We start from the raw sequence: 12,012 nt of genomic DNA, 5'->3' as shown, positions 1-12,012 counted from the left end.
TTCCCAGCGGAAACTCTGCCCGACGGAGCCGGCGCTCGGGGACGGCAGCACGAGAGCAAGCGGGAAAGCGATTTTTTTTCCAAGAATTCTGTTGCTTACCTGCAATGCCACATCATTTAGCCTAGTCCCAAAGATTTTTTTTTTTTAGAGCATCCTTTCTTGGGTGGTATGGCTGCAAGAGCAGTGATGTCATGGGGAGGAAGCAGTAACGATCATGTGACTGCATCCTCCGTCTATAGGATATCTGACAGGAGACGGACCAGGCTGTAATCCAGCAGGATTAAGCCGCAAGCTCCTTTACCCTGCCCTACCTAGTCGGTCACCATCAGCACACGTGCTGCTTCCCCCCGCCCCCAACCCGAGCTCGTTATTTTTAAAAGGGGTTGCGGATTTTGTTGCGACAGCAGTAAGGACCACGGTTTTTCCCGGGGAAAAAGCGTAGTAAGTATGCTGCGTGCAAAGCAAGAAGTATCCCTGTTGCATCTGCAGCAACGCCCAGGTGTCGTATTTTCTTTCATCTTTACGAAATATGTAATCACAGCAGCTTGGAAATGAGACAAACCACAATTCCAGCACCCCTTGCGTTTCCCCTTCTCCCAGTGCTCCATTTCAAGCTTATCCAGACTGACCTCCCTCCATCGTCTGTGTCATACTTAAGCTTTACAATCTTACCTCAAAGGTTTCATCCCTGTTACCTTCACTCCTTCGTTCTCCCCACCATCCATCCATCACTCCTCTTGCAGCCGTCTGCCTTTTCTTCAGTGCAACTGTCGCTGCTTCGAAGATCCTCTCCTATATGGCAGCCTGATTTTCCTTTCCAAAACTTCTGCTTAGGTTTTCCCATCAAATATTTTAAAACTAGAACATCCTAAAATGTTTTATTTAAAACAAAACAATTACCCTGACTTTCACATTTTGGTTAACTGAGTATTACATCTCAGAACCACATTTGGGGGGGATTTTGGCGGGTTGTTTTTTTGTTTTTAAGGATTTTATTATACACTACAACGTATTTCAGTTGTACAACAAAATAATAATTTCAAAAGTTCTGATTGTAGAAATGTTGTACAAGCCACCAGAATCACGTTCTGCAAGGCAGAGGCTGCAGCCGTTCTTTGTGAAGACCGGGTACGTGTTTGTACACGTGCAATGTGTTTTATTTCAGGACATTCACCTTACTGCTCCTTTTCCCATATCTGAATATTGTGCCGACTGGTTTTACCCTTAAGGGTATCCAGGGACGTGCTTTCTGTTACCAAGCAGATGCAACAGCTGGTAGAGGGAGATCTTGCACAAGCACCCATGAAAATATCCACGGGTAACTGAAGGTGCACGCGTGACTTCCACTCACTTCAAAGGCTAAGGAATGCGGCTTTGGAAAACCTTTTTGTCCCAGTGTGTTTTATGGGACATAAACATTTATGGGTGAGCTAAGCAGGCAGCCCGGCCCAACAAAGCAAGCCAGCTGATAGAGAGCGTAGAAAACCTTTTTTCAGAATGGCTACACAACTCCTCCGCATCTTGTCTATAAGCTGAAGAAAGTTCCTGTACTCCTTATGTCTGATACGTACTCCCCACGCAGAAGCCACATTTGGATTTTATTATGAAATTTGAACACTTAGCTTGCTTCCCCTGAAGTTCCCACACCTTCCTGGAGCGAGAAGCATGCCGTTAGAGAAGAGATTTGATTACACCCTTCATACACAGCACTGCAGATCACAGTTCTCTGCCACTCTTAGATCAGGAACAGCCCCAGGCGTAGTATAACCATGTCAGTGAAGTGTGGAAAAGCGATTGAAGTCCTAACTTCTGCTAGTGTCTGTTCTTTGCGCCCATTATTAATAGGCCAACTGAATTCTGTGGAGGAAGTTAAACACTGAGTACTTAATTTATTTCCTTGATAATGTAACTGTAGTTTTCCTTAATCAGTTTACGAGAGGGAAATACAGAAAACAGCAAGCAGCATTTAGTTGGTCAGACAGAAACATCTATACCTGGGAACTTGTCCTGGTTTGGGCTGGGATAGATAGCGTTAATTTTCTTTGTAGTAGCTGGTACAGTGCTATGTTTTGGGTTCAGTATGAGAAGAATGTTGATAACACACTGATATTTTCAGTTGGTGCTAAGCAGAGTTTAGACTAAGTCAAGGATTTTTCAGCTTCTCCTGCCCAGCCAGCGAGAAGGCTGGAGGGGCACAAGGAGTTGGGAGGGGACACAGCCAGGGCAGCTGACCCAAACTGGCCAAAGGGGTATTCCATACCATGTGACGTCATGTCCAGTATGTAAACTGGGGGGAGTTGGCCTGCCCGGATCGCTGCTTGGGAACTAACTGGGCATGGGTCAGCGAGTGGTGAGCAATTGCATTGTGCATCACTTGTTTTGCATACTCCAATTCTTTTATTATTATTGTCATTTTATTATTGTTACTATTGCCATTATTAGTTTCTTCCTTTCTGTTCTATTAAACTGCTCTTATCTCAACCCACGAGTTTTACCTTTTTTTTTCTGATTCTCTCCCCCATCCCACTGGGTGGGGGGGGAGCGAGCGAGCAGCTGCGTGGTGCTGAGCTGCCGGCTGGGGTTAAACCACGACAGAACTTCTGTGCCGCAAGACACACACTGTAACACAAACACCGTGCCCGAGACATGGAATAGTAATTTTATGCACTAACCAAACCAATGCAAGGGTCTCAATCCCCCATTTTCTTCCCGGACAGACTTTCTTAAATTCACTTCCTAATTTTTCCTTGACTATCAGCGTAGCTGAACTCATCAAGTCTCCTGCTGAATGTGTATTTTTAGTTGGATGGTCTAACCACAAACAAACTAAAGGGACAGAATATCTAATTCTCTATAGAAAATGTTATTCTATAACCTAGATATGTATGTTCAAATTTAAGAGATTATTAGAAATCATCAGAAGCCAGAAACAGCTCCTAAGAAGCTTTTAATTCCAAGAATACTGAGATTTTCCAAAGTGCGAGCAAATCACTTAACTGACATTTACAGATTGCAAAACCAAATCAGCTTTACTCTTTGGTATTTTCTTGAAATGATACTTAGTCAATTGAGTGGTCTCAGGAAAAAAGAAAATATTCTTCAAATGATGATTTGGAAAAGACTGTTCTTGCCTTTGCTAGCCTGCAGTTTCTCAAGTCTCTCTGTAAACACATTTTTCTTCCTCTCAAAGATATATGACTCTATAGTTAAAAAGGAGACTGGATGCAAAACAAGCTGTGAAGTGCCCTCTTCCCTAAAAATTCAAATTTCAGTTTTACATCCACTGAAAACAAAATACATAGTTAATCTAATTCCTAAAAAAAAAGAAAAAAAAATTTAAAAAAATGCTCTTTTTATACAGCACTTACCTTGAAGTCTTGCAAAGCGCTTACAAGAACTGCAGCAAGAAATACATGTAAGACTTCATTCTTATAACAGAAAACCCATACCGACATACCCATTATAGCTTTTGTTGTTGATCCTGATGGTAGCGAGACAGAGACGGTTGGTATTCCAAATCACTATTTCTAGCAGACCGTTTAAAAATAACCTAAACCCTGTCATACCCTTAACGCCCTGCAAATACTGGACGGAGACAGGAGTCATATGTCAGTGCTATGATTTTGCCTGTGCTCCTGCAGCTTAGGGTTGCAGAGAGAAACTGAGAAATGGCCTTTCTGCAATTATGCAGGTTTAGTGTTTCCTTTGTGAAAGCAGCAGTAAAGTTCAGCCCAAAAAAAGTTAACTCGTATTCTTCTGAGTGGCTTCCACCTTGGAATTAGTCATGTAAGATATTACAAAGCTAATTATGTCAACTTCCAATACAAATCTACAAAGCACAAACTTCTGTAAGAAAAAAAGGCAGTTCAACGTGTTGTAAGTGGAGCTACCCATGAATTCCAGGAATATTCAACTATAAGCCTCTGACACAGCTGTCAGCTTATTGTGAGCGATAAGCACGTGGGAGAACATACCTGCCATTCCTTACACTCTGCATCCCTTTCAGGTCTTCAGTGTAACCCCTCTAGGATCTCTGATTTCACAGATTTCCTCTCTTTTATTTGAAAATTCACTACTTTCACCTAAATGACTGTTATTCAAAATATAGAATTTCTTTACGAAAGCATCATGAACGTGGTAAATATAAACCATTCAAAAAAATGTCTTTGACGTATAATAAAACTCTATTTCTGTTTATGGCAAATTATTTTATTTCATAGAAGAAATACTTTCAAATAATACAAAAATGACACAATCATACACAACTGTGACAAAAACAAGAGAGATGAATACTGAATATGATAACTCATTACCACATCAAGACAGAACTTATTACAGCAGTCAGAATCACAGACCCACAAGATATGCCGACGATGTCTCGCAGCGGTCACTATTTAAAAGCACGAACTGAACCCCCTGACGGAGAGGCCACCAGACATCGCCCCTTCGTTATACACCCACGGAACAATTGAGGGTGGAAGGGAGGTCCCTACCCCAAACCCTGCTCAAAGCGGGCCTAATGCGACCAGATGCTCCGGGCTACATCCAGTCAAGTCCTCAACTCCTCCACGGACAGAAAGCTCCATCCACCTCTCTGGGCAACCTCTTCCAGGATCTGAGCACCCTCACGGGAACACGGTGTTGGCTGTTCTTAGTATACAGCAAGCACGTCTGGCGTCACTGCATGGTAACTTCCGATAAACACTACTATGTAAGGGCCCCCACCGAAAATGAGACGCAAAATTCTGACTAACTAGTCTTTTCAAGTAACGAGCACTGAAAAGCTTGCTGTCCCTAGACTTTTACCCAAACACTAAAAATTTCTTACGTGATTTGCTTTTTATCTGCATAGTTGCTGAATATGTCTAGTTGCACCCAAGGAACCCAACATATACCCACTGAAGCTTACTGGCAAAAACAGACTTCAGGATGGTTAGCATGATAAATGCTAAATGTACTTTAATTTCACATATATTGCTATACGATCGAGTCACTTGATGCCTGCAATGATTATAGGCCTTACTAGGAAACAGGGAATACTACCTTAAAATTAAATGTCTGTGTTAATCATCCTCATTGATTAATGATTTAGGTTTACGATCTTTTTTCCCATTACTTTTTGCTTCAGCTTGGAGAATTAAAAGCAATTCAGTTTCACTTTCAGGTTTTCCTGACCTTTGGACAAGGTAAGAGTATAAGCTCTTGAAACTCACAAAGAACACTTTACTTACAAAATATTTGAAAATATTCTCATTGGTTCCAACAAGTCTGTTTAGTTTTTGGCTGCTGTTTTGGTTTCCTGACATATAAAAACCTGGAAACAATTTGACCCTTACTTTAATTAAGAGACAGCATGATCTTCCTTCTAGGAGATTCCAGCGATCTGCAAAGTCAGTCTTGTGTTGGGCACCTCTCCTTGTAGGTAATGTATAATTAGAAAAATATGAGAAACTCTATTATAGTAGCTTAGTAAAGAAGTATTTTTACATACTTGCAGGATGCAAGGACACAAAACTGGCATTCTCGGGAATTTAGGGTGACAATCTTTCATTAAAACAAACGGTCACAAGCAAAATTATTTCTTACCGGATTTTAGCTGGTCCAACTAGCAATCAAGTGAGCTGTACCTTCCAGAATTATACACCTTCCTCCTGGGAAGTGTCACTGTTCAAAAGAACTTGCATGCAGTAACCTCAAAGCACATCCTTTAGGGTGAACATGTGTTTAAGCACCCTCACTTAATGCAGCTGCTTTCTGGAATCAGCACATAATGTACTTTCCTGAATCAGACCAGAATCTTTAAAACTGTAGAAATTACTATAATATTCCTTTAGCAGTCTTTCCACACAGCTAGCTCACATTGCTATTTTAACTGCCTTTTCATTAAGCAGCAAAACAAAGACCTGTCACCCTTTTCCTTCCTCCGTTTAAACTGAGAATCTAGTTAAGAATATAAAGATACTTTAGACACAACTGAAATGAAAACAATCTATTAGTGCACAGTAAGAACATGCAAATGAATTCTGCAATGTTTAACATCACTTCTAATCAATGTTAAACACATTGCAGGTGATAATATTTTGCTATAACACAGACAGTGCTAAAGGATACAATGTACATAATAAGCTACAGATAATAAAGCTGAAAAAAGTGACAATTTTAGAACATAGTATTTTCATTTCAGGTATCAGAAACAAAACCAGCTCAATGGTTCCATTCTACTGTATGACAAATACTGAAGAACAAAATTTCAGTCTTAAAATACATCTTAAAGTAGGTATTTTCCTTCAAGGAAAAAAGGCACTATAAATAAATTACACTACAGTGAATTTGCCTGAACTCACTTTGTTTCTGTCTTCCAGCCTTTAAGTCAAATAAAACAGCATAAAAACTGTACACGCTCTTAACAGGATAGTCGATCTTTTATAAAATAAGTTGTCTTCAGAGATGTCAGTTTCACAACAAGGAAAAACCAAGCCTTGTTGCAGTCGCTATTATAAAATATATATGTATATATATTTATATATATGTTTTTGTTTACTTTTACTTTTTTTACTTTTTTTATTTTTTACAAAACGTGTATATTAGCTTTTGCACAATTTTTTTTTAAAGAAACTTAGCTAGTCTAATAACTTCATTAAAATAAAAGCGATAAATACTTCATGTTTACAATGCAACATGTCATACATCATCAGCTGGCAGAGGAGGTATGTTAATCCTTGGTCTTGTAAAAAAAGCTATCTTCTCTCTGTGATCAAAACAAGATAAAAAGGAAGTCAATCAATTACATACCTACGTTTCCCCCCCCCCAGAACATGGTTTCTTTACTCTGGTTAGTGGTTAGTATTTGTTACTTACATACTGAACTGATGGTTTATTTGAGTACAAGAAACTTACAAAAACTATTAAACCTCACTGTAGACTTTTGGCAACATTGTGTTGAACACAATTACTATTTTTGAAAATTTAGGCGGAAGCTTTATACAACTCATTGTACATCAGTCATAGTTGACTGTAAAATGGTTTCACAGGACAAGCCCTGGCATAAGCCCCTTCTGCAATGCAAAGTTCACCCTTGTACATTTTGCAATAATGCCTACAAAAAAAAGGAAAAAAAATGGCAGGGTCATCTTTTTGCTTTTTTATTGGGCAAACAGTACATGCTGTAAAGAGTCATAATAAATGGATGTGTGCATAAAAAGGGAAAGAACTTAAAGACGACAGCTTTTGCTCCATTTTCTACATCTCATTTTATTCAATTCCCCGTATCTTTTTGTATCTCAGTAGACAAAGCATAAAAACCCCTCTCTTATTACCAGAAACATAAGATGTAAAAACCACCCTAAGATTTCTATTCCTCTTACTTCCTCCCCACCTTTGTGAGAAAGACCTTACCAATATAATTGAAGCAAAAAAATTACATTAAAGGACAGACAGCTTTTCTACCTCACTTAAGTACTGCCTGCAAAGAAGTTCTACGAAAACTAAACACTGGATGAAATAGTATAATGTAACATGTAGCTGAGATGTCCTCCACATCTGTGCTCCACTAACGTTTTCTTACTCTCACTGTTACTCTCCCAATAAAGATTACAAAAATTTTAATGCTAAAGTAATAAAAGTCTTCCTGTGAAATGCACATTATTTATCAATGCCACTTGTACACAAAATAAACTGTCAGAAAAAATATAAAGCTAGGAGAGGACACATACCATATTTTCCTATTTCATCTGTGTTCACAAGTCCAAAGAAAAGGCTTGAGAGAAAGCTGGAATATTACTGAGTAATTTTTAGGGAGAGAGCGTTACTAGTAATGTATATGTATTACATTAGACAAACTATTTATGCCCCCAGGCTTGCATTGAAGAACCGACAAATTATTTGAACTTAATAGCGACTAGGCTAAGTTGAAAGAATCACCTAAGCTATGTTTGCACTTGAAGACTTTGGGTTTGTTTTTTTTAAATTAAATTTTGCGTGTTGTAGAATTGTAACACTGCAATTTTACCTTTGCTTTGACTCTTTGCACTACAAATAACTCAAAGGAAACTCATGTGTCCAAGTCAATATACAGTTAAAAATTACTGGCTATATAGAAGACACACAGAATTTAGGCTGAATGCTTCAGAGAGCTTTAACCTCTCCAATGAAATGTTGCTATGCTGTTTTGGCACACATTACCACTTACCTAAAAGTTTGCACCTGAATAGGCTCCTTCTGATTTTGCCCACGCAACTGGTATATTTCTTTTGATGCTTTCTTTAGCATCTTTTCAGCTGCTTGCTCTTGGTGATGTTCAAATTTGGTCTGTCTGGTCTGAAAACAAGAATATAATGCTTAAAATGGTCACGTGAATAAATAAAACACAAGAATACCCAGGTTAAAATAATGGATTTTTTCCCACTCACCACAGTAAAACCACACAAGTATACTGTCTGAATTGGCTGATCATCCAAGAACTATAAATTCAAAAGACTGACAGTGTTGTTTCATTTCTTAATGCTCTTCAGACAGAGATGTATTAAATTGATGAAATTGACTGCACATAGATCTGTCAAACAAGACTTTAAAATAAATTTAGGCTCACTCTTCACCTCTGATAATCCAATGACAATTTTGTTTGTTGTGTATTTTTTGCCACTTTTTGCCTATAACTTCTTTATCCAAGAACAGGAAAAAAATCACATACTTAGGGAACATTCCAAATACTTGTAAAAAATGAAATATGACATCAGAAAAAATTCTTTCAAAGATCAGAAATAAAGAAATTATTAAAGTTCCAATAATAAATATCTAAACCAAAAAAACCCCAAACCAAACCAAAAAGTGCTGCTGGCAAATAGTGCCATACTCCAGCAATTGTTCTCAAATAAATACACAACTTGGTAATAATCAATGCAATAATTTTTATTGTGCCAACTTCAAGAATATAGAAGCAACGTTCATTGTCTGAAGTTCTGTAAAAACAGCTCTTTAGATGCCTTGTCACAATCAAGAAATTTTGAAACCAGAAGTTTCTGAACATGTTGAGTGCTCATCTCATGTTACCATACCTGCCTTTCTGCTTCCTTCAACAAGTTTCGGAATCGTTCATCCCGGAGGACCCAGTGGGGTAGATCCGTCTGCCCTCTTAGTTGGGCATCTTCCAGACGCTGTCTCAACTCTCTTAAAACACATATCTCCTCGTTCAGCTGTCTCTGTCTAGTTCTGGATGCCTGGAGATCCAGCTCCAGGTCTAAGGATGTCCTTGCCATAAGCTCAGCCAAAGATGATCTGCAGGACTGCTGAGTTATTAGGATTCAAATAAAATGCACAATATATTAATTCCAACATGGTATACTGGTCTATCTTTAGCTATATAGAGCATACATTTTCTGTACTTCACACACGAAGTCTTTCTTGACACAAAGTTTTGGAGAGATTATTTATATCCCACAGGGAAAGGCTAACTAGCTGTAGGGGTTTACTGTACCATACATAAACTTTTCCAATTAATGCTTTCTACTACCTCCTTTTACAGTCTCCTTTTGGCTTATAAATATTTAACTAATTTAAGTTTATGGACTAAACTTTCATGTTATGATGGTAATAAAAGGGATGCAATATGAAAAACTCCTAACAGAGTCATGACGTTGGAGAATAAGGGGAATCTTGCTCAGTACAGTAAAGGGCTTTATTCAATACTGGCTTTAAGATACATTCTGAATCAAAATGGGAGAGATGGCTGTCTACTTGCCTACACCAGCAAGAAATTAACTTCTGTTGACCAGGCTAAACTGTATGCAATGTATATAAAAGGCATTAATGCCTTACCTGCCCTTCTCTGCCTGCTTGTTCTGCAGCGTGCAGGCTGGCATGGAGGAGAAAGGAGAGCTTAACCTATTCATTCCTGAATACTTGGGCCTCAAATACTATGGTTTGCTAGGCTGCGTGGGAGGGGAGCTGGGTGTTTTACTGTCACATTCACACACACTTCTCTGGGCCTGCATCATAAACTAGATTTTAAAGATTTAACAAAGTTTACATTTAAATCAACACAAATTCAGTCCCCATTAAAATAATTTTTGTCTGCCACGCTTTTTTTTTCCTCCTCAATAATTGTTCACAACTATATTTCACTTCTCTATGTCTACCTTTTAGCTTAAAAAACCCAAACGAAACCCAAAACACCCACCCCTTCCCCAATTCATTACAGAAGCCTTATACACCTCCTCAAAACATCAGAATGTACCTGTAGACATCTAAAGCTTAGGTATAAAAGTACCAGTGTTCTAGCAACCTAGTGAAAAGTAAAAACCAGTTTTCTAGGCATACCTGCTTATACCGTAGGGTACGCCTCTCCAATGTATTCCGGACAAAAGGTGACTTCCTTGGCAGAGTTGAACTGTCACTGTCACTGCGATACAGCTGATAAGAAAAGATATTGAAAATACAGGTTGCTTACAAGGTTGTCTACATTAAGAAATCTGGATTATTTTTTTCTTCTTTTGATTTGGGATTTATTTTTAAAAATGCACAGAATCTGTCTTGTTTTAAGCAACTTATTTTTTCCAGCTTTAGTTATTTATAAAAATTTTATATATAACGGTGCTCATACTGTATAGTTACAATAATTCAAGAAAACTTCAAAATCATCCATGTTTTACAGCTAAGTTTCATCAGGCATTCTGCTAAATATCCAAGACAATGTAACATAAAAATAAGGGGAGAGGGGAGTTAAAGGCAATAATACTTCTTCCTAAAGAGTTTACTGTCATGGGCACAAACAATACAGTCTCCCACTTTTTTCCCCACCTCTGATTTTAAGTAAATACAGATTAAGTGAGGGTGTTTAACAATCTTTCCCTTTTTGCACTATCTTTGTTCTGGTGTGCGAGGGTGTTTTTACTCACATTCCCTGTATCATAAACAGATACAGAATCCAGAAATCAAACTGAAGAATTTTAAGGGGTCCATAGATGTACTGTGTGCAATGTAAATAAGAGAGCAAAAACCAGAAGATCCTTGGTTTAGCAAAATGCATAAAAATTAAAAATCATTACTGCATTTTCAAACTCAAGCTCTCAAAAGCTAATGAAAGAGTACAATTAAAGCTGCATGCATTCCACCAATATTGCAAAGTCAATACCCATGTATTGTTCTGCAATACCATGAGCCAACTGCTTATAAGCCTTTTGCCATTGAACACAGCAACCAGCTAACGTGAGCTCGAAAACTGTTGTGCCGATCTTCAACTGCTTGCACCAGCGCATCCAGGAATCCTAGGTCCCACTGCAACAGGCATCCTATGACTGACATTCATGACAGCAACCACAGTCGTAAGAATATTTATGCAATAACCCTAAGATTATACATTCAGTCCCCCTTCCCAAACTTTTAGGTAGCTGAAAGTTAAGCTAAGCTAACTGTTTATACACCTTAATAGACAGCATTGTACCTCTGTAAAATCAATCACCCTAGCTTAACATCTAAGGTTGCCAGGGAAGAGAGCTTAATATCTAATTTGTCGCAGATTCTTAAATTTTAAATGAAATAAATTCAGGTTTAAACTCTTAAAAAAGAACCAGGGGACCTCTTCCCCACTGCAATGTTTAAATTCTATGAAAGATTATTCATTAGTATTAAAAAGTAGTATATGTTTCTTATAAATGTAATAAAGTCTTAAGAAGAGATTATAAAAAAATGTAGAAAATACTTGTGTGCCCCCCCCTCCCCCGCCTTCTTTTTAAGCCTTACTCACTCTGCAAACATATTGACTTCGTGCTCCAGGTGAGAAGGTCTGGGAACGAACAATAGTGCTACTGCGAACAAAAGCAGAACCCCGTGGCCTGCGGCTAGTTCTCTCTTTTGGAAGAATAGCAACTTCTTCAGGAAACAGATCCTCGGTGTTAGTTTCCTTATCCACCTAAAATTTCAATGAAGGAAAAATTTTTATTTTTTCCTCATTTTCTCTCTCTCACCAAAAACAATCAGACATTTCAACAATATCAAAAGCAAACAATCTGCCCTGAG

At 38.3% G+C, this 12,012-nt stretch overlaps 2 protein-coding genes across 7 annotated transcripts in view; both read right to left on the bottom strand.

The window, feature by feature from the left end:
• Window positions 1-3,481, bottom strand: part of CLCN4 (chloride voltage-gated channel 4) — a 47,618-nt gene extending 44,137 nt beyond the window's left edge. The window contains exon 1 of one of the 3 annotated variants that reach the window (XM_029999012.1): window positions 3,458-3,481. In XM_029999012.1, coding sequence (XP_029854872.1) covers window positions 3,458-3,461 — 4 coding nt within the window. In that variant the 5' untranslated portion in view covers window positions 3,462-3,481. Of the gene's footprint in view, window positions 1-99; window positions 234-3,457 lie in introns of those variants that run through there. The other 2 variants (XM_029999013.1, XM_029999014.2) reach the window with 2 other exon arrangements.
• Window positions 3,482-4,193: 712 nt separating this feature from the next.
• The window catches only part of WWC3 (WWC family member 3), a 104,674-nt gene continuing 96,855 nt past the window's right edge, over window positions 4,194-12,012 (bottom strand). For 3 of the 4 annotated variants that reach the window (XM_029998960.1, XM_029998962.1, XM_029998963.1), the window contains exons 19-23: window positions 11,741-11,905; window positions 10,315-10,407; window positions 9,054-9,284; window positions 8,189-8,316; window positions 4,194-6,748 (exon numbers count right to left, since the gene is read on the bottom strand). In XM_029998960.1, the coding sequence (XP_029854820.1) occupies window positions 6,682-6,748; window positions 8,189-8,316; window positions 9,054-9,284; window positions 10,315-10,407; window positions 11,741-11,905 (684 nt within the window). In that variant the 3' untranslated portion in view covers window positions 4,194-6,681. The remainder of the gene's footprint in view (window positions 6,749-8,188; window positions 8,317-9,053; window positions 9,285-10,314; window positions 10,408-11,740; window positions 11,906-12,012) is intronic. The other variant, XM_029998961.1, reaches the window with a different exon arrangement.

This window comes from Aquila chrysaetos, chromosome 23 (assembly GCF_900496995.4).
Source record: "Aquila chrysaetos chrysaetos chromosome 23, bAquChr1.4, whole genome shotgun sequence".
NCBI lineage: Eukaryota > Metazoa > Chordata > Aves > Accipitriformes > Accipitridae > Aquila > Aquila chrysaetos.
This window is presented reverse-complemented; position numbering and strand designations above follow the sequence as displayed.